Consider the following 26,156-nt stretch of genomic DNA (forward strand, 5'->3'; position numbering starts at 1 on the left):
CCTCTGGCCCGTGCCGCCTTGCCACCACAGGCCAGCCTGCTGCTGAATAACTGCCTAGGCATCCAGGGTCTCCAGGGTGAACTGCACCCATATATTCTCCTGGGAGGGTGAGGTATTTATAAACTCACCCCCCTGCCTTCCATGTACTAGATCCTGCAGCCTGCCTCTTACATGCAGTTAGATGGCCTCTCCTTGGTGAGGCCCTGCGGCAAACGAGTCTTGTCTTCACGACCACCGCCCCAATCCACCCCCCGCCCTATCAAAGGCAGTTCGCACCGGGGTACTTGCGCTGGCAAGTGGAGCTGTCAGGGAGCGATAAAGGCCAAGAGGTGCCAAAGACCATGTACACTTCAAAGTGGTCTATAGAGCATGGGTTGTTGTTCCCATGTCTACCTCCAGACCCCGTGTCTCCTGCCAAGCATCCCCCCTCACGCTGGACGCCCCCCTGCAATCCACATAAGTGTGTCTCCATTCACGAGTCTTCCTGTGTCTTGTCTGCACGACCACCGCCCCAATCCACCCCCCGCCCTATCAAAGGCAGTTCGCACCGGGGTACTTGCGCTGGCAAGTGGAGCTGTCAGGGAGCGATAAAGGCCAAGAGGTGCCAAAGACCATGTACACTTCAAAGTGGTCTATAGAGCATGGGTTGTTGTTCCCATGTCTACCTCCAGACCCCGTGTCTCCTGCCAAGCATCCCCCCTCACGCTGGACGCCCCCCTGCAATCCACATAAGTGTGTCTCCATTCACGAGTCTTCCTGTGTCTTGTCTGCACGACCACTGCCCCAATCCACCCCCCGCCCTATCAAAGGCAGTTCGCACCGGGGTACTTGTGCTGCCAAGTGGAGCTGTCAGGGAGCGATAAAGGCCAAGAGGTGCCAAAGACCATGTACACTTCAAAGTGGTCTATAGAGCATGGGTTGTTGTTCCCATGTCTACCTCCAGACCCCGTGTCTCCTGCCAAGCATCCCCCCTCACGCTGGACGGCCCCCTGCAAACCGCATAATGCCACGACATATTCACGTCATTCATTCACAAACACACCCCTGTTTCGAATTCTTTATAACCCACTTCATATTTCTAATGAGAACTTCTTTGCGCTTTGCTAGTCAACCCGTGAAGGTGCTGGTTATCTGCTCTTCGTCTCTGTGAACTTCCGTGACCACTTCGAGGAAACTCGTCAGTTTGCAACCTGTGAACTGCTCCCTGTTCTACGACAAGAAACTACTCTGATCCCTGCATCTAACTGTTTGCTCGTCAAGGTAAGGCCATGTACCATACTCATTTTGCATCCAATTTCTTTTCGTTCAAGACAGTACATGCAAGGAACTAGTCACATGTTCTGAGTTTAGTCAAATTATTTTTCTATTTTTTTAAAGTTATTCAAATACTTATCCGCATGTGAATAACGTGTATAGTTCCAAGAACCAAAACATACCTTGCATTGAACCTTTTATGTGTCATTTAATTTTTTAACACATTGATATTCATAGAGAATTGTTGATCTTACTTTTCAGAACTTTCCACAATGCCTGCCTGTTCCATTGGCGGTTGCCCTTCGAAGACCCATAATAAATCTGAAGGTACTATAATGCATGTTTTCCCTAAGACAATAGATCAGATAAGAGAATGGGTCCGATATTGCGGATATCCACCCTCTGAGCTTGAAAGTAGAGTCCTAGAAGTCTTTGCGGACAAGAGGGGTGATCGATACCGCATCTGCAGCAGGCACTTTACCTCTGACATGTACTCCACATCATTGCTAATAAAGAAGAACACACCGCGAGCGAGGCGAAAATTGCTCTCAACCGCTATTCCCACTCTATTCGTCCACATCCCTCCACTGGTGAGTCAAGTTTACGTATTTATCTCTCGGCCTTGCGGTAGTGTGTAGCATTAGCTAACAATAATTTCCCCATTTATGTATCCACTCAATATGAAGGCGGAAGATTCTCCATCCGTGTCGTTATTGCAGTCATCAGCCACTTCAAGCGCCTATCGGGTAATCTTACTTGGCTATTCTGCCACTGACTTGTTTTAGGCATGTAAATCAATAGTTTTAATTTATCGTGTAATTATTTTACCTAATGGTACACCCTTGTACTCGTCCTCTAGTCTTTGTTTTCAGTTATAATTATTGTTATCCAAAATAATTCAAGTACTGTCTTTCAGGGAGATGCTGAGGAGTCCAACGTATTGACGACTACCGTTGATGTCACTCAGATGCTCGAGGTACGTTTCAGGACAGTTCCATCGATGGAGATCATCAGATCTTGCATTCTTGTAGCGTGATTGTTACACACAATGTTTCTTTCGTTTTTAGCCATTGATATGTCCTGTCGTCGCCCTCCTATGTGTCTTCTTTTTTCAATATTGTGTTCATTACTAATGAAAGTCCTATGTTTCAGGGAGTCGATGGAGCATTAGTCCAAGAAGAAGGGGGAGCGTGCAGTTACGGGTCGGCGCAACAGCTTGCAGAAGTGTGCACCGCAGTTACATCGTCCCTTGATGTTCTTATGCATTTCGAGGTATGGATACTGACAGTTCAATCAAGCGAAATCATATGACGTGATTACATCCGCTATACTTCCATCTTTATTAACGCAAGTACTATGTTTCAGGGAGATGACGGAGCTTCTTCTACAAGAACATCACCCCTAGTAGTTGATGCAGATCTCTGGGTGGTGACACTTCCAACGATCGAGCAAATCGAATCATATTTACATATCCATTATTTATTTTAGACAACTGATCATTTGTGCAGGTCTATTTAGATGAGCCGTTCACGCCTGCACAAAGTTTCTGTTCTTTTTATCAAAATATAAAACCATACTAATGCAATTACTGTGTTTCAGGGAGTCACTGAAGCATCATCTTCAATAATATCATCAATGGAAGTCTATGAGGAGCCCGAGGTATGGATCTTGACAGTTCCATCGAACTAGATCAACAATGCGTGAATAATTGTCGTTTGAATGTTCTACACAAAGCGTTCATTCGTGTTTTGCTATTGAAATGTACGTGGGTATTGGTCCCCAAGTACATTTTGTGTTTTCGATATTATTATACATACTAATGAAAGTTCTATGTTTCAGGGAGTCGATGGAGCGTCAGTGCGTGATGGATGTGCTTATCAGGAAAACATAGTCGTTGCAGCGCAAGAGGAAGTGGGGACATGCACACACGAGTCGGAGCAACAGCGTCCTGATGTTGAAGTTCGAGGCAAGAAAGTTTCAAAGAAAAGAAAGCAAAAGAAGGTTAGTGTCCTGGTCACTATATTATGTTGTTTTTCACTGTTAATAGTTCAATACTGTAAGTTGTGTTTAAACTGAACATCCCTTTTCCAATCCGTCCTCTAGTTGCGAGTGGGTGTACGAACTAGATCTACACAGACAGTGAAGCGAACGAGAGATGTTGCTTGTCAAACCTTTTGGCAGGGACTTGAGACTGGAGATGCATCGTGCCAATGGGAAGAATATGAAGTGATTGACAACGGAGCTATACCACCACCAGCCATTGATAGTGAATGTCCTCCTGGTAGTTCGGATGCAGTCGGAGATCAATTCACCGAATCCACACCCGCAAAAACTAAGACTGCGAGAAAGTTGAAGAAATTGTTTTATTCACCCATCTCCGGAGAAGGAACAGATGTTGCAATGGAAGAGAATGAAGTGGACGACAATGAAACACCATCAATATCACTGAACATAGCGGAAGACGATATCAGAGATTCTACCTTTCATGTGAGTGACATGTCCTCAACGTTACAGGCCGAACCAGCTGGGATGCAGAGTGACAGTATAAGGAAAGAGGCCAAATTCATTGTATTCGATAGTTGTTTGATTGATATTATTATTCGGATGAAATGTGGGCATTCGGTTGGTGGGGAAGTATGTGGGGAGCCATTCATTAATGTGACTCGTGCAATTCGAGGCACTAACCTTAAAATACAAGCCACCTGTACAAAATATCATCCTTTCTCATGGTCTGCACAACCCATGCTGGGGCAACTGCCAGCAGGCAATCTACTTTGTGCAGCGGCTGCCCTTTTTAGTGGTTCAAGTTTTAAAAAGTTAGAGTCTTTCTTTCAGTTTGTGGGAATCCATTTCATTGCGAAAACTCAGTTCTACAAATACCAAACCGATTATCTATTTCCAGCCATTAGCGAAGCTTGGAGAATGGAAAAAATGTCTATTGATAGTACATTCGCGGGCAAACGGTTCAGGCTAGCCGGTGATGGACAGTGCGACAGCCCAGGATTTTCAGCCAAGTACTGCACCTACCACTTTCAGGACATGGAAAGTAAGAAAATTGTAAGTTCGGTGGTCGTGCAGGTGTCACAAAGTACATCCTCAGTGGCCATGGAGAAAGTTGGCTTTGTAGCATCATTGCAAGAACTACAATCGCGGGGAATGGTGATCGACCTGATAGCCACGGACAGACACGTTTCAATTGCCAAGACAATGAGAGAACAGTACAAAAATATAAATCACCAATTTGACGTTTGGCATCTTGCAAAATCAATCAATAAAAAATTGTCGGCTGCAGGTAAAAAAAAAGAATTGCAAGGTATTTCACAGTGGTCCAAGTCAATCAGCAACCATCTTTGGTGGAGCTCAAAAACATGTGGAGGGTCGTTGGAAATTCTACTGGAAAAATGGCGGTCAGTAATGCCACACTGTACGAACGTTCACCGATGGAACACGAACCAACATTTCCACAATTGTGAACATGGGCATTTGTCCACAGAGGAGGCACGGAAGAAGAAGTGGTTGATTCCTTCATCACCCACTCACAAAGCCATTGAAAAGATTGTATTTGATAAAACTATAACAAAAGCTTTGAGGGGACTCACGGAATTCTGCCACACAGGAGATTTGGAGGTGTTCCACAATATGTGCCTAAAGTACAGGCCAAAACGATTGCATTTTGGCATGGAGGGCATGAGAAATCGGACTCTTTTAGCGGTCTTGGCACATAACCATAATGTTGGCCGTCAACAAAGTAGGACGACCGGAACTTTAGGGACGCTTCGCTACAATAAGGCCTTCACTAAAAGAAGTAAACAATGGGTGATCAAACCAGTGTTTGAGGATATGCAATATGAGTTTATTGAGAAACTTATTGTTGACGTCCTAGATAGGCACATAAATGGAGTTGTGAACGAACCTGTGCAGGGGACAACTGCATTGCCACCCAACATTGCCTCTGTTCCATGTCCACCTAAAGAAGAACTCATTGAGAAATACACATCACGGTTTAAATGATTGTAATTTGATTGTCTGTTCTCTGGAGTCTCCTCATGTCGCAGGCCCATTGAATATGTGTAGCTATGTATTGTGTAAATAAAAGTGATTGCTCAGTGTACATGCAATGTGTCTCTCCACCCTTGCCCCTCCATTCACCGTGCAGTAGTGCGAACCACCCGGGTGTCACCTGTGACTTTGCTCTGGAGTCTCCTCATGTCGCAGGCCCATTGAATATGTGTAGCTATGTATTGTGTAAATAAAAGTGATTGCTCAGTGTACATGCAATGTGTCTCTCCACCCTTGCCCCTCCATTCACCGTGCAGTAGTGCGAACCACCCGGGTGTCACCTGTGACTTTGCTCTGGAGTCTCCTCATGTCGCAGGCCCATTGAATATGTGTAGCTATGTATTGTGTAAATAAAAGTGATTGCTCAGTGTACATGCAATGTGTCTCTCCACCCTTGTTCATTTGCGCATTAAATTAAACCAAACAGTAATATAAATCATTTTTCAAAAAATATAGAATGTCTACGTATTTATGGTTCTGTGGGGCTGCAAAGCACGCAGACAAAATGCAAAGATGGAGTGTAAATTTCAAGTCCTGTGAGACGGCCTTACACTGAATGTAGCTAACTAGGAATGTGTGCTCGTTCAAAGTGAAGGTCAGCTGCTTTGATTTTTTCTAGGGTGCCAGAATGGCCCACGACTCAGTATAAGGTTCTATTGTTATTTGACCTTGACAGGCCGGGACCACGTAAGAAACGATAATGGATATAATTTCAGAAACGAAAGCCATTTCATGTTCGTTCATTAGAAGAAATAACGTCTGCATAAAAGGAGTGGTATTTCGGGACTGCCCTACGCACAGACACAATGGAAAATGCAAATATAATGTAAGTAACTCTTTAGATGAGTTTATACCGCAATTTAATTACTATACAGTAGCTTTAAAGACGGGTTAAGTTGGACTTGTTCGTTCTATGTGGCATATTGTTTTGTACCGCGCACTATCTTGGGGAGAACCGTCTCCTTTTACGTAAGCACCTCAAAACCTTCCTCTTTGCTTCTGCTTTCTCTCTCCCTCTCCCCTGCTACAACTGGTCCACTGTCTGCGATCTCGGTCCTGGGCCCTTCCACTCTCCACCTGCACTCCCTGTCAACCCCTGCACTGGGGGACTGTCTCAGTATCCTACAGCCCCCCCTTGACGTTTAAAACCCAGTTGCACTGTCCTAGCTATGAAATAATTTACCGACCGAATATATAAAATGAATAATTTTAATAAAGATCTGATGGTGAGACTAATTTCATTTTTTATGTTTTTCAAACAGGTACTTCACCCATTATTGTCTGTGTCACGAGTACCAGACACCGGCGGATGGCTTTTATAACCGCCAGTTGCTTCTCCGCGTGAACAACGTTACCAACCTGACCATTTTATGGGACGATCGCCAAGTACAAGTATGCCCTTACGCGGTACTAACGGCTAGATGCAACATACAGACCGTTGTGGTGGCCTAGTGCCTCGTTGTTGGAACAGCCATGCGATTATCAGTGCGACCGAAGAGCTTATGTTATCGTAAACCAACACCCTGTGTACTGCACACGAACATTGCTTGCCTCAAGACGAACTATTTTGGATCGAGATCAAAGAAAAATGAAAATCGCTGAATATTCTCTAAACATTTGATGTCCAATAAATGTACTTTGCCAAATGTACAATCTTGCAGTTTGCTTTTAAACCACAGTTTCATATTCCGAATTGTGGCGCTGTATTGTGAGATGATCTAAGACCCTGTGTACAGCAAAGGAACATCGCGTGCCTCAAAACAAACTTTTTGGAACCTGAGCAAATAAAAATGCAAATCGCTGAATATTCTCTAAACATTTGATGTCAAATAAATGTACTTTACCAAATTTACAATCTTGCGGTTTGATTTAAAAGTACAGTTTCATATTGCGAATTGTGGCGCGCTGTGTTGTGAGCTGATCTGTGTTGGTTTCCGGGTTCTGTGTGGAGTCGCGTAGAAGACGCCTGGGCGCGTTTGCCTACGCAGCTCAGTCACGTCACGGATAGAGGCGGGGAATATGAATGTTTTGATAAAGTCTGTTTCAGGGGCGGGGGATTTGATTTAGTGCCGCAAAAGCAGGTGAGCCAGGGCTATGGGGGGAAATGATAGGATTATCAGAAAATGGCGGCTGATTTCGAGTGCGTTAATGGACGAAAAGTCGGGTAAGGTCCATAGGAAAGTTTTCTACGATCTACCGAGTTATGCTTAAAAACACATGGCCGAACCGTAGGGACAATAAAAAAAAAGTCCCGGAACTATCCTTTAATGCGGAAATCCACCGTATCAAAGCAGAATATAAAGCTTCTGGTAGCCTCAGATGATCCAATGTGTTGGAAACATCTACAAACAGCCAAATGTCGGTATAGAAATTGGCTAAAGAGCATTAAGGCGGTGCAATTCCAACGAGATAGTGAAATAATGCAACACGCCATGGTCAATAAAAACTCTGCCACTATGTGGCAGTTATTGAATGATTGTAGCTGTCAACTCCAGGGAGATGCACACATTAATGGCGTCCAAGAATCCACCTGGACTTCCCACTTTTCCTCCCTGTATGCGGACCCAGTCTTTTCAAAAATAACACCTACATCTGTCTCCTCATGGCAATTGCAATTCTCGATAGAGAGCATTCGCACTATCATCATGCAGGCGAGCTCCTCCAGGGCAATGGGTCCAGATGGACTTTCAAACGCTATTTTCAAAACCCATCCAGAGGCATGGGCTGGCATCCTCAATTCCATCTTTAAGGCAATACTAACATCTCGCACCATCCCCCTATCCTGGAAAACCTCTATAACCGTTCCCATTTTCAAGAAGGGGGATCGTTGTGTGCCAGCCAATTATAGGCCAATTGCCTTATTGGATGCGCCAGGAAAAATCTTTGCAAAACTAATACTCTGTGAATTCAATACTTGGACTTTACAAGCACAGCTACGTGATCCTAATCAAACAGGATTCGTAGCTGGTATGGGCACCAATATTAATCTATTTGCCCTTAATGCAGTTAAACAACAATGTCACATGTCCAAACAACTGTTTTTTTTTGCCTTTGTTGACCTTAATGCTGCCTTTGATTCGGTGAGTCGAGTTCTTTTGCTTTCAAAACTCTGCAAAGACAACTGTCCGGCAACACTGTATGATGTTATTCATGCACTGCACTCTCACACTTCCATCAGAGTAAGGCTAACCCTAGACGGATTACTATCCGGTCAGATCAACACATTCCGGGGATTTAAGCAAGGTTGTCTCTTAGCCTCTTCAATTTTCAACTATTTCATTCATGACGTTAGATTGGCTATGACCGATGTTATATCAGACGCTCCTAAATTGAATGATCAACCTATTCAAGCCCTCACGTATGCAGATGATATAGTTCTTCTCTCAAAAACACAAATAGGGCTGCAGCGCTTGCTCAACGCGTTTTATAATTATATCCAAAGAAACGAGTTGAAAATAAACTTAAGTAAAACTCAAATTGTTGCTTACTCGCCCAAGCGCCAAGGCCCGCTATCATTTGTCTAGACTTTTGATCAATCACCCATACAAATGGTTCCCCAGTACACCTATCTTGGTATATTATTTGAGGGCCAGCCCCACGCAAGAGGCCATATAGCACAATTAGAGGCAAAACTTAAAACATCTATTTCACAAGCCAGAGTAACAATGTTCAAGTATGGGAAGTTTTCCATCAAGCCCGCATTATGTTTTTGGAATATGAAAACGATTCCAGCGCTGTTATATGGCTTGGAAACATTTCACACTAATTCACCTTTCCCGTTTGACAAATGGGAAGCAAAATATTGGCGGCTTATTTTACATCTTCCGAATTGTAAACCTGCCGCATGGATAAGGTATGAATTGGGTTTGGTCTCATTACATGCCATATACCAGTGGCGTCTGTGTGCTTTTCCGGAAATGTTTAATTTCGACTCCTTTAAACATCTTGTTGAAAACCTTGGCAAACTATATATTTGCCACTAATCGTACATTCATTAGGCAATGGCTCACGAGGGTCTATCTCATACTAAATTCGGCAGAGGTGTCTGTAGATCTATTGATACAAAATCCTGACAAATCAAAATTAAAACTGTTTGAGCACGACTGGATAACAACCAGAACCCTGTGTCTTTCATATCACAATACGGAAGAGGACCGGTTCCTACATAAAAAACTACAAACCTTACCATCTTATTTGGTCCGATGTCCCTCACTCAAACTGCATAATGGAATACTAAGAGTATGCTTTAATTTGTGGAATACTAGGGATTTGCAATCCAAGCGGAAACAAATAAATACAAATGATAACTTCTGCCGTTTTTGTTTGTTGAAGGCCTCTCGTGAGACACTGGTACATATTATCACAGAATGTTGTGCTTTACGGCCATTGCGTGAAATACATTACACAAGACATTCAAAATATCTCTGAATAACTACTCAGGGTTTATGTTGGTCTTTAATTTTGGGTGCCTGTTATTTACCTTTACAAATTGCAACTGTTAATTTTTTACTATCTTTGAAATTGGAGAATACGGAGAGTGAAACGCATTGATGATTGACCAAATAGGCGTCACAAATCCTTTTTTGAAATACATAAAGGAAAACAAAGCTTTAATTATAATGTACATACATTTCTTGTTGATTTTATTATATATTAATCAAATGAGAACATATCATGGTTTTTCATAAAAATTCTGTTGTGTTTCTTTTGTATGAAATATTGTTTTATGAAAATGTAAATAATATGTATATGATCCTGTATGTGAATGCATATAGTGAGTTTTGACTGTATTTGAAAGGCTGATTTAATACAACTAATACAAATAATAAATAAAAAAAAATAATATGGAGAGCACATTCTTTGAACTAAAGCCACCAAGAGGATTTTTCCTATGTGGAGCTCAAGCTCAAAGTGCAAGGTTTTATTGTCTTAGTTCAGTCCAGGCAGGACTACACAAATGGCATCTAACTGGTCCTCCTGGCTATCTCCTAGACAAAATGCAGTGACGTCAGCAATGATCTCCCGCCTTGATCAAACTCTACTTCCTACCTGTCAGGAAATGTACTCTGACCCAATCCACATACTTTTCATCATTTGCGTGTACAATTGTACATTCAAGTGGAATACAATCCTGCATTCTGTTGGTGTGCAAGTCCCAAAAGTCAATCTGCCTACTAAAGTGGCTTTACAGTGCAGATTGTCCCCACCACAGAAGGCCTGAGTAGGAGACGCGAAACAGGAGCGAGGGGGGGGGGGCACATCCACAAATGTAGCACTGATTCACCAGGGGATTTATTCCTAACACTACATAGACTGCTTCCTTCTACGTGCATGGTCTCCACAAGTAGAGGCCCAATGCAGGAAAAAATGCAATATGGACAGGGTCTTCACAAACCCCCTGCTTTCTTTTCACAATTCCTGGTGGAAGTCCACATGTCCACCCCAGAAACAGGGGAAATATGAAAAGTGCTTTTTCATTGATGGTCACTTTCCGCACCCATGTGGGTGGGGGCGGCAGCAAGCACACAACCCACTTGGGTAGTGTCATTCTTCCTATGTCCAATTAATAAGCAGGTGTCAGGAATGCCCTTGGCACTCACATATGGGTGGAGAAGCTGGCTGTGAATCCGTCTCACTGCACCCAGGGCCTCTTTGAATCAGGGGGCTTGCGTGCGAGGGTGACGCAGGCGCAGTTCTGCAGCACCATCGCTCGGTTGGTTTTGTGAAAAAACAACAACCTTGAAAGCAGATCGTTCACTCAATTACTCATCATATCTCAGAGAACAATGCTGCCAGAACATTCTGCCTCCCTCTAGGGCAAGAATACCTGCAGGCATGCTAGCTAAAGGGAATTGTCAGGAAGGATCTTCTTGGCTCTTAACTGGTTGCGGAGAAATGCATGTGCGGTGGTAAATGGGAGGCAACCCTACGTTGTGAGACGGGATATAAAAAGGTAGTCATGTCAGCAGCTGAGATTTTTCAATGTAACGCATTTTATGCAAATATTCTCACACAGCACTACATGGTTCTGAAAACTCGCATTAAATCTAATGGTAGGCTGCAGTCAACTAATTATGAGCGATTCACCCAACTAAGATGTGCTGTGAGAGTGGACACCCACGCCACTGCATTCGCCTCAGAGTTCCTTCCAGACTCGTAGGCCTTCGCTGCTGGAGAGCCCGTGATATCTCAGGCCTTTGGCGGCCACTGAATAAATGACTGCCATTACACGAGGGCAATTAGTAAAATCCTATTCTGCAATGGATGTTCAAGTCCTAGTGGGAAACCTATCCAAATTACATTTAAGTAAAAACACGCATTTCATGTGTGTGATATTACGAGTGAGTGGCTCCCCTGTTCCAGTTAAGCACCAGGGACGTCATTTCACCAAAATGCCAGGGGTAGCGGAAGTGACATCACACAACCCTTGACCCCTGATGACATCACAGGAAGTGATGTCATTTGCCCCACCCCGAAGTGATATCTCGGAAGCGATGGAACACGACCTTTCACCCGTTGACAAAACAGAAAGTAACATCACATAGCATTGTACACTACGAAAAATATGGTTACGATATCACTATAATGTGATGTACATTTCATGCAAGAATGGATCGCCATATGTAGCGTTAAGATCAGTGTATATAGGCCCACATTACCAAATTACTGTGAATGCAAGCAGACATCCAAGACCAAATGATAATGATGTGTTATTATACAGCACTTACGCTTAAGTGCTTTATATAGAATAAAATATACACCCAATATCACCCAACCTGTGTTGGTACTCATTTATCGACCTCAGAAGGATGAAAGGCTGAGTTGAGGCGTTTAAGAACAGACTAAATCAGTGACTCACCCCCTGAAGTGTGCCTGAAATAAACCTTTAATGAGTCTAGCAATTATTGCATAGATTTCCAGAAAGACACATTATTAGGTGTTTCTATTCTTTCTTATTTAGGGTCAGTGCTGAAAGTGTTAGAATTGTGGCACTCCTGTTCTTATTATTTTTTTTTTGTTTTTTTTTTAAGGGCCTGAACATGAAAGCCAGCCACTTGCATTACAAAAAAATGAAAAAAAAACCTTGTTTTTGTTTTTTTACAGAGGTCGCAAGGGAGACCTCAGAGGTCGTAAGGGAGACCTCTGGCGACCCCCAAATGACGTGCCTGTTAAGCAGTGTGCAGCCGTAAATATAAGTTAAACGGCTAGCAAGGGTGTCCTCACACACTGCGCTCACTGCTAAATTGTAAAATGTCAAATATGGAAGTCTTCTGTATACCTTAGATATTTTCAGAAAACATGTTTTGAAACCAACATTCCTAATATTCAAAACACATATTACAAGAGAACACTGCAAAGACTCTTTTTTGTTGGTCAGCAAAGAACGTGTATTTGAAAGTACATTGCATCTCACCAAAAAGCGCATGATACGGCTAAACCATACCTAAAAGCTAAGGAATCTATTACAAGAAATCATCATGTTGCAAAGAAACACTAACAAAACTACTGAAAAACGCCAACACGTGTTTCATACCCTCTTGGGTCGTCCTCAGGGTGTATAAGTAATTCCAGTACTGGAGTCCAAACACAAATATTGATGACATAGACATAAATACATTGTTTTAAATAAATAAATGAAAGTAAAAATAAAGTGCATCCAGAGAGAGTAAAAGAGGGGTGGGGGAAAGCAGGAGCAGGGACAGAGAAAAGGCTGGTATTAGTTATTACGTTTGGAAGCCATGTTGAAAACACAGAGCCTGAGCCTCACCATTAAATACAAACAGACCAACGCTAATTAGATAATGCTAAGGTTCATGGTTCTATGTCAGTGCATTTCAGATCGTGCATTTTGTAAAAAAAACAGGATTGTGCGCCAGTTATCTGTCAGGCTCCCTGGTGTTCTAAGGATAACATTGGAAAGCGTACCTTCACCCAAACCACTGTGCATATGAATTAGATTTGAAGGAGAGCGTAAACGTGGCTACCTGAATAGTCCCAGAAGTTAATTGGCAAAGACGTGTAGCCTTCCCAGAACTGTACACACATTCAATTTCAGAGGAAAAAGAATCTCGGGAAAATGCAAGCAATGCTCCCATCAGTACTACTATAGGCCCCGTTTTCCATCATTTTTGTGCACCCCCTTTCTTGCAGCGCACAGCGCCGATTGCACCCCATTAACGGCACATTGGCAGTTTAATGGCTTCCAAGCCAAGTGTGTTTTGCCAGTTTGGAGACGGCCGCAAACCTATCACTGTGACGTCCCTAACAACCCTGAGGGGCGCAGGTTGGCATGGCGAGGTCGTATTGTAATGTCACCTCGCATCACTGAAATGCATGCATTTGTGTTGCAGAAGTGTGGGAGCCGCAACCCCCCCATACTGCCCCTCCTTGATAATGTAACACGAATGCAGACCTCTAAGTGTACTTAGGAGAAATAGGGGCCCATACACTCCCACATATGAACATATAAATACCATGTATGTAACATATTTGTGAACTATATGAAATAGTATGATACTCTCAGTACCCAGCATATCTCTTCCATCTCTTTCTGTGGCAGAGTCCTGTTGACAGGTGGGCATTTGCTACAGCCAAACAAGCTGTTCATGCTAGCAGCCAAACCAGAGGGAAAAGCTGACCTCTAGGGGTGGGTGGGGGCTGGGTGGGAGCTGTATGCCGCTGAACAACAGTAGCCATGACAGTTGCATCCCCCAATGTGGGGGCCGGCCAGGTATTGGGAGACCTAGGTTGTCATAGCATGCGTCCTTCAGAAATGCCACGCCACGCTAGGGTTATGTGGGGGCCGGCCAGGTATTGGGAGACCTAGGTTGTCATAGCATGCGTCCTTCAGAAATGCCACGCCACGCTAGGGTTATGTGGGGGCCGGCCAGGTATTGGGAGACCTAGGTTGTCATAGCATGCGTCCTTCAGAAATGCCACGCCACGCTAGGGTTATGTGGGGGCCGGCCAGGTGTTGGGAGACCCACGTTGTCATAGCATGCGTCCTTCGGAAATGCCACGCCACGCTAGGGTTATGTGGGGGCCGGCCAGGTGTTGGGAGACCCACGTTGTCATAGCATGCGTCCTTCAGAAATGCCACGCCACGCTAGGGTTGTACTGACATGCGGTCACAGTGCTGGGTTTCACACACGATTGAAATGAGGAGAAGGGAGACACGGGAGTTATTGTGCCTGATTCACGGTTTGTCGCATTTCTGTCTGTGTTCATATATATGCGCTGTGATCGTTTTTATTCAAACTTCTAACGCCAGAAGGGGCCAGGCATGTATTATCTCTAAAAAGATTGCTAACCTGAGCTTATAAAAGAAAGGCGCGCATGTAAAATAAATACACAACACACACTTTTTATTTTTCTTAATGTATTTAAATAATGTTTTTTTTTACAAAAAGCATTTTGTTTTCAAAAACGTGTCAGTCAAAAACGGAACTGCTGTTGTACATCAGTTTTTACATGGTAAATTGTGCTTCGTTCTGTCAGCTGAACATACTATTTCTCTACATAAAACTTGCTTTGGGCCCGTCTGCCTTTTTCAATGGTCTCAAAGGTAGGCACTCCACCTGGCAGTTCTAGCATTGAGCTCTCCTTTTCAAGTATATTTTCTGCTTCACCTAAAACAAAAAGAAAGGCGAGTACATGTCTGAAATAAAAGGTAAGTCACCAGAACGAAGCTGAACAAGTATTCACATAGCATATGTATTGGCAAGTATGGGAAATAAAACAGACATTTCCAACACATACCCAACGTGGTCTCTAAATCACAATATATCCATTTATTTATTTATTTGTATATTTATGTCATGCCGATAGCCCGCAGGCATCGTGGAGTGTACATTAAGACTCAGACATGGGACATGGGCATTCCTAAAGTTTTCTCCTTCTGTCTGGCTTTATTTGAAGCCAGAGAGAAGAAGAAAACTGTACCCTGTTGCGCTTATGTGTGTGCTGCCTGTGATATTCTGGATTGGATTGTGTACCTGCACGCACCGCTCCAGAGATTTGCAAGGGCCGCTAGGTTTGGCAGATGTGTTCCCCTATGAGGAGAGGCGCTATTATTGCATCTGTTAGTGGGTGGGGAGAGCAGCGCACCACGTTGGCGCAGTGCTCCCAGTAGCTCGGCGAGAACTCAAGAATGTGCTCAAATAAAATGCAAGCGCTTAACTTGTCAGTTTGATTGGCAGGGCTGAGGCCCGAGACTTATTTCTGATGTCAACTTTACTATTTTAACTGTCAGTCAATCATAGCCCACATGACAAGCAACAGCAGACTGTGAATGGGCCATGGGCAGGTTCGTCATTTCACCGAAATGCCAGGGGGGGAGGGGGTCGGAAGTTGCGTCACATGACACTCGACCTCTGATGACATCACAGGACGTGATGTCATTTGACCCCACCACAAGGTGACATCAAAGGAAGCGATGGAACTCTGCCTTTTCACCCCTTGACAAAAGAGGAAGTGGCATCACATAGCATTGTTCCCAAGTACACTACGAAAATATGGTTACGATATCACTGTAACGTGATGTGCATTTCATACACGAATAGATCACCAAATGTATCCTTAATATCAGTGTGTATAGGCCCATATTACCAAATGACTGTGAATGCAAGCAGACGTCCAAGGCCAAATGATAATGATGTGTTATTATATAACATGTGCTTTATATAGAACAAATATACATACAATATCATCCAACCTGTGTTGGTACTCATTTATCAACCTCAGAAGGATGAAAAGCTGAGTTGGCCTTGCCCGGATTCCAACCTGCCGATCACACACACATCGCTGCAGCTAGCGCTAAACCCACTGAGCTATCTTACCGGCTTTAGTAAAATGAGCAATTACATTGAATGTTCTCAAAGTCATAAAGCAAATTACACTCTGTAGTGGATACTATTAAACTGGTAACAGATTTAACAGCAGACCAGTTCATCTGCAGGTCTGGTGCAAAGTTGGCCACATGTCAAGCCTGCTTGGATCTACTTTTCAGGCTTCAGAGGTTGGCCTTACACAGCATCCCGTACTCTGGGCACTCGTTACCTCATGCATGCAAACAAACATCCTCAACAGCATGCCATGCAGATAGGAAAGCTAGGAATGCCTTACAACAAGGCATTCATTGTGGCACAATGAAATCAAGAGCCACTTTATGTTGCATTGTCAAACATTTCTACACTGTACACAAGCTTTTAGGCACAAGGATTTTGTCAAGTGCCCGAGGACATCGGGATGGAATGTCTTGTGATGATCATAACAGAGACAACAGTAGAAAAGCACATGCTAGAACTGAAACTTGCAAAAAGCAAAATATATAGTCCGAAGTGGATGCCTATTCTACTCTAAATGCTTTTTGGAGGTTTTTGTCTGCATTGTGAATTTGAGGTGTTTAAGAGCAGACTAAATTAGTGACTCGCCCCCTGAAGGGTGCCTGAAATAAACCTTTAATGAGTCTAGCAATTATTGTATATAATTCCAGAAAGGCACATTCATTGTTATTCCTATTCCATCTTATTTAGGGTCACGGCTCAAAGTGGTACACTTGTGGAACCCCCTGTTTTTTTAAAAGGCCTGAACAAGAAAGCCAGCCACTCCAGAAACAAAGCTGCATGGTGCTGACCCCAGCCCTGGAGCTTCCATTTAACAACAATAAAACATTTTTTTTAAATGTTTCTTTTTAGGGTTCTAAGGGAGACATCAGGCGTTGCAGGTGCGACCCCTGGTCACCTCTAAATGACGCCCCTGGCCATGGGCTTCTGCTTTCCAGCCCAACTACACATTAGTCATGCACCTAATGAGCTGCGCCAGCACTGCTATGCTAGTAACTTATTACCATAAATAACAATGGGCTGGAATGTGACAGCAATGGGTGCTCATGCAGGCCAGGCATGCAGACTTCTCCAGTCAGCCTGGATGAAACCTTTCCCACTCTGCTACTGTAATAACTGCCGGCACTGACAAACCAAGCTAGGCAGTTCTGGGATGAGTGTGGCACAATGTGAAAGAACAATCAATGATTCAATTTAGTTGACTTGTTGTGGCATTGTACATACTCTAAAGGGTTGCTCCCAGTGTAAAGAAAGGTGTTCGTGGCCTATTGCTCACTATGGGAAAGAATGCCCGTTTTGAGGGTGGAATAGACATAGATTTAGGATAATAAAATAATGTGGATATGCATTTGAAAGTGGGGTCTGCTACTGCTAAAATAGCGGCTCCATATGCTGCTCATAATGGTCCATGCTCAAAATCATAGTTGGCTGGGCCTGTCTGCCGACACCTTTCAGCAGCTTCTTTGGCAACATGACTGTCAAAGTGGCCTGTGCATTCCTATCAACAGCTGAAGAAACCAAAAAGCCAGCAATCAGGATCTGCATTTAACCATTGACAATTGTGAGAAACCTGAAGGTATTTCAGCCGCTAGTCACCGTGGATCTGTCCTCCAGGTGGCCAGGACACAGACATCGCTATTGGATCCAGTTTCTGGGGGAGGACCAGTGCGGGAGGATCACCTGGATGAGGGTTCCTTGGGGAGTGGAAGTGGGACACTGATGGGTGAGATGCGGTACTCCCTTCCCTATAACACCTTTTCCCCATGCAACTCCGTAGGATATTCCGAAGTTCTACCCCCCCCTTTCCAACACAAACACTTTCCTACACCATGACAACAACAGACTAATAACAGAGTCGTTTACCTGACTTGTCCCAACACAAGGGTCAGGCCGAGTCAAGCACTTGACAACACCGGACGGCCCTTTCCCTTCCCCTCAGGGATAAAAGACAGAGCACGAGAGCACACTCCAAGCAAGGCCGAACGCACGAGAAAGCAGCTTTTCCAGACCGGCAGTTCAAACGGAGGAGAAAGGCGGAGACACCTGGAGGGACGATGAGGAGGGAATTGCCCTTGCCAACTCAGACCCGCAAAGCCTCCAAAAGTGAAATCAAACGACTGAGAAGTCCAGCTGGCGTGTGGTGTGATAGGTATCAACAGCACACAGGGCCCTCCTGTGCTGATAGCCAAAAGGGGGAGAAGGCTTACTGCTGTGGTGCCGTCCTTGACTCCCGAGAGAAGAGAATCCAACAGGACAGCACAGCCGATGAGTCGAAGAAAACAGATAGAAAAAAACAATCTGTGCTGGGACCAATGTTGCAGGCGGCAACCTTGTTGAACAAAGAACTTGTGTTATTGAACATTAAAGAAACCCTAGTAAAAGGTTCAGAAGCAGAGTGGTCAGGCCTTGTGGGAAGGACTCGGACTGAAACCGTTTTTTGGGTTGTGTTGTTTTGTTGAAACTATGAAAACCAAGAGGTCTTACGAGAGGCTAGTATGAAGTGTTAAAGCGGTCCTACAAGAGTCGAGCAAAACCCATTGTACACTCAAAAACTTTGACAAATTGGAGAAAACTGAGTGAACTGTGAAACTGGCAATTGTGAACCCGACAGAGGGATGCCTGCGAGTTAACGGTAAATAGTGATATACCCGTGAATATTGTGACGACAAGTGTGAACCCGGCAATGGATAGTTGGTGAAAAGGACATTGAGACTGTTGAATGACATATTTCTTAAGTGAAAGGCCGCAGTGAACCAGACTGAGGGAGGCTAACATTGCAAGAAGGATCAGAGCCCAGCTGAGGGGGATCCCAGGGGCAAAGAGCAATCGCTCATCGTGAAAGGATTACAAAAGAAACTTTTGTTCATTTATTGTTTATGGTACAGTAGGCCTTCTAAGGCAAGAGACTTTTGCAGGAAAGAGACTTGACCCCCGGACAGTCCTGGCATCATTGAAAGGAACTGTAACCTTGTGCTGGTGAGGCGCAGGAGGGTGCAGTGCTCAAAAGGTCCTGCCTTGTCCCGTGCTAAAAACGTGGGGAAGGGAGACCCCATCCATACCATCCTGACTTATTATTTGGTGAACACTCTTTTGTTGGCAATATTGTCCCACGCTATTTTGTAACTTGGTTGTAAGGATTGGCAATAGTTTTATTTAGTATAGGCCCCTTTTATTTTACAAGACGCCACTAGGATGCCTTATTATTATTTGATGGTCGTAGCTTGCTCCCATCTTAGATTTAGGTTTAGAGTAGGTGTTTTTCTCACACATTATACAGTTTAATAAACACCCTTGAACTGTGATCACTTATGTCGGACTTTACTCTAGCCACCATGAGTTCCTTACACAATCCTGATCTAAATTAAATCATGTAATTGCGGGCTCCCTGAGTCTGGTGGCAGATGACAATCTAAATACAAGCCGTGTGTGGTTTGGACATGGTGGGTCTCTGGGAATACACAATTATACTGGCCATAATCATTTGGTGTCATATTATTGTCACCTTAGGTGCTAGTGATTAATTGATGGGGCCTTATATGCATCAGCATCTGTGAACTGGGTTTCATCCAAAACAACCATATGGCACAGCCCAGGAAACCCTCCTATTGCATTGATACATATATGGTCCCGTCAATGAATCCCTAGCACCTGTGAACTGGGTTTCACCCAAAATAACCATATGAGCAAACCCAAGAAACTCTCCTTTTGCGCTCTCTGGGAAGGTTTGTCACCTCCTACAGAAAACAGGAAATATCCCCAGAGGGCTAGTATGGTACAATTGCTTCAAAGGAAAGCCCTCTTGGAACAATGGGGAGTTCACACTCACACTAGGGTGGTAATTAACAGTCTTTCTTAGATGCAGGCAGACAGGAGTACGAGGTGGAGGAGAGGGCCCAGGAGAGGACTTTCCAGCAAGAGCAGGGTTCAACCACCCTGGTAAAATTCCTAGCGCTCCCATGCTTCCTATGCCCCCCACCACTTTCTGTAGATAAAGTACTCCGAATATGACAGCACCAGGACGACGACTCTGAAATAGAAGCTCAGAGCAGACCCCTTGCAGAGGATAGAAGGAACCTTTATGCTTTGGAAGATTATCTACCTAAGAGGGTAAGAGAACCCCTCTTGAATAATCTTTGGACTACTGAACTAAGTTGGGGGTACATCATGCTCCGATGTACTCTTCCATAGAGTCGAAGCGAAGACTTCCAAGAAAAGGGCACGTCTTTTCCCAATAGTCCCCTTTAAGGGTTGTGGAAAGTGGGACCTCACAGAGTATAAGGATTCCCATTGCACGAAGGCACTCCTCGACCCCTTTAACTCTTGGGACCACGTCCTGGTCAGAACTCCCTGAAAGCACTGTCAGTTATGGAAAGGCTTCTTTGGTCTTTGATCCACAAATCAATGTGACCCAGACAGTAGGTGTTCAGGGCAAATCCTGAGAATCTATCTCGGGAGTTATCTCCTTCATCACAGTGGTGGCACTCAGAAATTCCAGAGGCCAGAGAAGTCCAGGAGTAATCTCCCTCGTCAAAGTACCCAAAGATCTATGAGCAAAGAGAAGCTCAGAAGTCAGCTCCCTCATTACACTAAAGATACTGATATTCAAGAAAAGCTCTGGAGTAATCTCTTTTGTCACAGTAGTGATATTCAAAGGCAAGAGAAACCCAGGAGTCATCTCCCTCGTCAAAGTACTGAACTCAGAAGGTCAAGAATCAAGAGAACCTCAGGAGCATTTCCCTTGTCACAGTAGTGATAATCTGAGAACTAAAAGCCACATGAGTAATCTCCCTCAGCATAGTAGGGATATTCCAGGATTCAAGAATCAGGAGTGCATCAGCGGAGTCTCCCTCGTTGCAGTTATGATCCAAATAAAATTAAAGAGGAGATTAGGCAAGAAGAACTGTCTGGCGGTAATCTTCGAACATCGTAACACTGAGAAGAATTACTGGATCTATAGAGCAAGCTTTCAGAAACCCTTGGGAAGAGGCTGTGGAAGGTGGGTCAGGAGAAGGGAGTCATTCTCCTGGCCACGCTTCCTTTGTTGAATTAGAAGCTAAAGCAAACAATTGCTGGAGAAGAGATAAAGACTGAGGAATCTATGTGATCACTGTGCCGCCGAAAATGTTGACGCCAATTACGGCGTGGCGATCAAATAGATCACTTTATACGAGTCCACCGGCCTGCATTCCCTTACCCGACCCCGCTCCTTGCTATCCCTGCGGCGTCGGTTCCTTCCACTTACGTGGGTCAGAGCTGATTCCGCAGGGTGCTTTTTCCTTTTTTTTTTGGTCATGTCTTGCCCGCCGCTTACCCCGACTCACGTTACTGCCCCAGGAAGACCGGGGGGCACCCCCGCAAACCCTGTTCAGCTTCGGTGCTGTAATGTCTGTATTTTTGCGCCCCCAAAGTCGCAGGGGGCGCACAAATGAGGGCGACATTTTAGTACAGGTCGAAGACGGAGCCAGTTTACCAGGTGATGGGAGTCATTCTCCTGGTACTATTCTTCACTTGTATGCTGAACTTTTTTTGTAGGCTAGTGGTAGGGTAAGAGTAGGTATTGGACAGATGACGGATACTTTTCATTTGAATAGGGCTGTTAGGTAGGGATAACCCTTCGGAGATAGGGAGTGGTAGTTTCTTTTCTTCAAATCTTAATAAAGCTTTGTTGAAACATGCCACCTCTTTGTGTGGCTCCTTGCTCCACATCACCACAGATCCCAGACCTTTTGTTTGGAAGACAATACCTTGAACTTGAACATTTGCTGCAGGAACTGTTTGCCTGAGTACCCCAGAGTGCCCTCATTATTGCAAAGTCTGAATTCTTTGTGTTTTCCCATACAGGGGTGGGCCAGTAGTGTTTATTAGTTGTGTGTATTTTTAGTTTAATTTAAGTCTATTTTTAAAGAACCTTGGTTGGCCACTCATATTTTGGTACCACAATACTATTGTTGCTTGCACTGTGTCTGTGTTGGCTCAGACTCGTGCCCCTCCCAGAAAATTATAGCTTGCCCTCAACTCATGATTCCTTAAAGAGTCATACATGTCGGGCTGTTCCTGTTTCACCTTTATGATTGGGATTACTGCTGGATTAGTAGTAGTGGGGGGCTGAGTAGGAGTTGCATCCATTAGTCATTCCCGTTCTCCTGCAGAGCAGTAGTAATTTCATCACACAGGCACATGCATATTGGCCAGTGTCAATGGTGTGGATGTAGCATTCATAGCACTTTTGCTGTTGAGCTTTTACAGTCAGGGGCCCTCTGTGGGCAAAATCTGGGTCTTAAACTGAGTTGTACCCCTTTCTCTTTGGGTACGCAGTCAGCAAGGGGAGCGCCGATAGGCAGGCAAATACTAGGCTTGCGACGTACTGAGAACACAGGCAGGCATGCGACTGTGGCCGGCACTGCACAGTCGATACTGCCATTAGCAGGGCAGTGGGCCACTGGGAAAGTGTAGTGACTAGTCAGCAGCATCCACTCAGGGAAAAGGCGACTATGAGTGACACCTACAGAAGAAGATCTTGCTGTGGTATTTGGCAGGCACGTTCATCACTTCCGAGATGATTTTGTTTGCATTTGTAAAGCACTTTACTATAGGAAGAAAGCACGCTCATTCTATTTTGTTTGGATAAACAGTCAAAATGTTCCAGTTGCCAACTATAGGATCACAGGAAATTCATAACTAGGACATGTTGAAGGAAGCAGTTAAATATTTGGAGTCTCATTTCAAGACACAAGTAGTAAATGATTTCATACTAGTGGAAAAGCCTGTGTACATGGGCTAATGTGCGTAAAGGAAGACATTCTCAGAGTGTAAATACATATGAAGTCAAATAAAGTGTAAAACTTGCATGAAGAATATTGGTTTAATGATACATACCAAGAAATATTACAATGAATAATTACATAATACAGAAGTACATTGGAAAAAAGTAATTTTATTATGTTAGAGAAATGGTGCTTAATAAAATGAATGCACTTTCGTACTTCTAATGAGCCAGTGACAGCTGCCGCCCCAAATATGTTGAAAGCCAAGGTAGGGCACTAGAATACAGAGGTCAATACACAGTTATAAGTAGACCCAACCTGATGCGTGTGAGAGGGCTCAAGAGAGACAGTACCCTTCCGTCCCAAGTCGAGTTTGACACTGGAATTGACTCATTGGTAAGCATTGCCCGCCATGCAATGAGAGCACCAATGTCGCTTTGAACATTAGGCCCACATGAGCCATTTGTATTGTTCTGAATCGTGCTAATTAGGTTTGGTCCACGTTCTGCTTCAGCTGATTGACTCTGGCGAGTCTAGCCACAGCCTAATATGTATGGGCCTGAATAAACCGCATACTACTATTACTGCCTCAGTATTCCTTTGATACCGATTGCACCCTACAACAATGTTCCTATATTTGTCTTCTTCCTGGGTTTTCTCCCTCTCCTCCATTAAATCGCAATCCCTGAAATGGGTCTTTCAATCCAATGATCAACTTATATTCAATTACATTCTACAATTAATGATATCATCTTCTTTGAATCAATGGTGGGTTATGTCCATTGTTTTTGGGCACATGTTTAATCATTCAGTATTCTATTTTGATCGAGCACCTCACTATTGGTACATGGTCATTCTTTACTTGGGATTCACTATTCGTGTGTTGTACTTGATGTACACATTATGCTGTTGCATCCTTGATAAAGACCCAGGAGGGTTGAAACACGTGTCAGCTGGAAATAGAATTAAATCGTTTTTACTTTGATATTGCTAGTAATGTTTGACGTCTTTGACATGTAAATTGACTAATGATGTTTTAACCAAATTACCCAGCACAGTTGTGATAAGACCCAAATATGTTGACACTGTGGGGAAGAGCAGTGTGCGGTGGCAGCGAGTTATGGCACTGATGTGGCACAGGCATGCTAAATTATATTTGGGCCCTGGCACTTTATTTTGTGAACGTTAAGTAAGCACTGATTATGCTACCAGGCATTTGTAGGCTTAGCGTTTGGTTCCTGTGTACAGTATTTGGTTTTGGGTAGAAGGTTTGGAAGGTTGAGAGGCAGGAATTAATTTAGGGAGGCTTTGGCCATGGATGTAGGGGTTATTGTAATAGCACATGGATTTGCTTTATTTTTCGTTGGGAAAGACTAGGGCATTGCTACGCCTCTATGGAGATACAAATAGTTTAGTTAAGTGCGTGTTGCTAACACCTCTAGCATTTTGCACTATGAAATAATATACACATTCAGTATAGAAAATACATACAATTACCATCTCAAAAAATATACATGCAGATATAAACACAATACTACAAACAGCATACAAAGCATATATATAATACATCACAAATAACTTTTCTCACAAACGTCAGGTGATAGTTTTACAATTGCCATATTATACAAAACCTTTGATAAAATACATTCCCAGACATGTAGGTCCGCTGCCGTAAAAAACGAGTGTTTCGGTGGAAAAAAATAGTGCACCAAAATTGGTCGGAGAGAATGCAAGCCTAAGTAGAGCAGACGTTTCCGTATCCTTTCAAGTAAAATCTGGGCGATCAGTTAAAATGTCTGGCAGTCTCAATAGTCCCAACGCAGGATCTGCATAATCTCGGATCACAAGTAACTTTAGTCCATGCGCCAGTGTAATCGTAGACAGGTAAAAGATTCATACACAAATATAAAATAAACCTCCTCAGAGACACAGCGCACATCTTCACTAAATAACTGCATGGCTGAGCGAGGCAAAATCTTTGCATGGCATAGAGGGTATACCTCTTCTTTGCTGAAAGAATATCAACAATACGCAAACGATCCCAGTCTAAATAATTGGGTTTTAGTTTAAGGTTTAAGAAAATGATTACCAATATCCAATGTATCACTAGATGGTACACCAATAGCGGTCAGGTGTGATTAGACTGTGTGATCCATACCTAAGTACACAGAATTGCTAAACTTCAAACGAGGATGTTCAGCAAACACAGCTAATAAAGAGCCTTAATTCCCACACCCCCTGAAGATGTTTTGCCAGGAGGTTGCAACATGCAATCTTCCACAAGGTCAGTAATGCTAACAATCCCAACTGCAGTCGGAGAGCATCAAATAGGGATTCCTCTTAAGAACTAGCTTGGCTAAACCAGCAGGGCCAGGAGCCCTTGATGCCTTTAATTTACATATAATGCCATGGATGCCAGCAACGTTAAATTCTAAATCCCCCATGCATGTGTAAAGATTTTATGCAAAGGGACTCGGCCCTGTCCAGCTCAATGTCCCTTTGCAGTTTGACATACGCAGTCCAAGCAATCAAAGTAACACCACAAAGCCTCCTTGGAGTTCATACCGAAAGATGGCTGCGGTATAAGTACCAGCATTTTCTTGCATTATGATTTTTAAACAGTCCGAACTCCATCTCCCAATTGGAGCATGACATTTTATATTTAGGCGATCGCAGCCAATTTTTATAACGGGTACGCAATGCCCATATCTGCTGCTTCTTCATGGTAATAGAAATAGATTTGTCTCGCTTAATCAGCACTACTACCCTGCAGGATGTAATGTTTCTCTTATGAATGGCAATTTCAAAAAGGGCAGGACACTCTTTGTGCTTCAAGACCATGCATTTTCTGCGCTTAGGCAAAGGGCCATAAACATTCCAGAAGGGGAACGCAGGTCTCCATTGCAACCATGTAGCAATTCCACAGGGCAATAAGCACAGCCATTACCTAAGGAGTTGATTTTCTCAACAGTCACCTCAGACCATTTAATGCAAGTTGCCTGCGCCAGAGCACCACCCATCACAACCTGTTTACATGTTCAAAAAGATGCACAGAACATGGCCACTCAAAGCGGCGCTATTGATGTTATATTCCAATACCAAGGTGCATAGGCCACGAGCGACAAACATGCAATCCAAGCAGAACACATTTTCCCCATTCTGCCAAGTGGTGACTAAGGAGAGAGACACTATCACTAGGAATTAGGGGTTCGAGATAAAAGTCAGTAGCATCTCT

The 26,156-nt window shown here is 43.8% G+C and overlaps 1 protein-coding gene across 3 annotated transcripts in view; it reads right to left on the reverse strand.

Moving 5' to 3' along the window:
* Window positions 1–14,675: 14,675 nt before the first annotated feature.
* Window positions 14,676–26,156, reverse strand: part of PLGRKT (plasminogen receptor with a C-terminal lysine) — a 510,003-nt gene continuing 498,522 nt past the window's right edge. For all 3 annotated transcript variants that reach the window (XM_069626014.1, XM_069626012.1, XM_069626013.1), the window contains one exon: window positions 14,676–14,942. In XM_069626014.1, coding sequence (XP_069482115.1) covers window positions 14,821–14,942 — 122 coding nt within the window. In that variant the 3' untranslated portion in view covers window positions 14,676–14,820. The remainder of the gene's footprint in view (window positions 14,943–26,156) is intronic.

Source organism: Ambystoma mexicanum, chromosome 6p (assembly GCF_040938575.1).
Source record: "Ambystoma mexicanum isolate Mex_15411 chromosome 6p, UKY_AmexF1_1, whole genome shotgun sequence".
NCBI lineage: Eukaryota > Metazoa > Chordata > Amphibia > Caudata > Ambystomatidae > Ambystoma > Ambystoma mexicanum.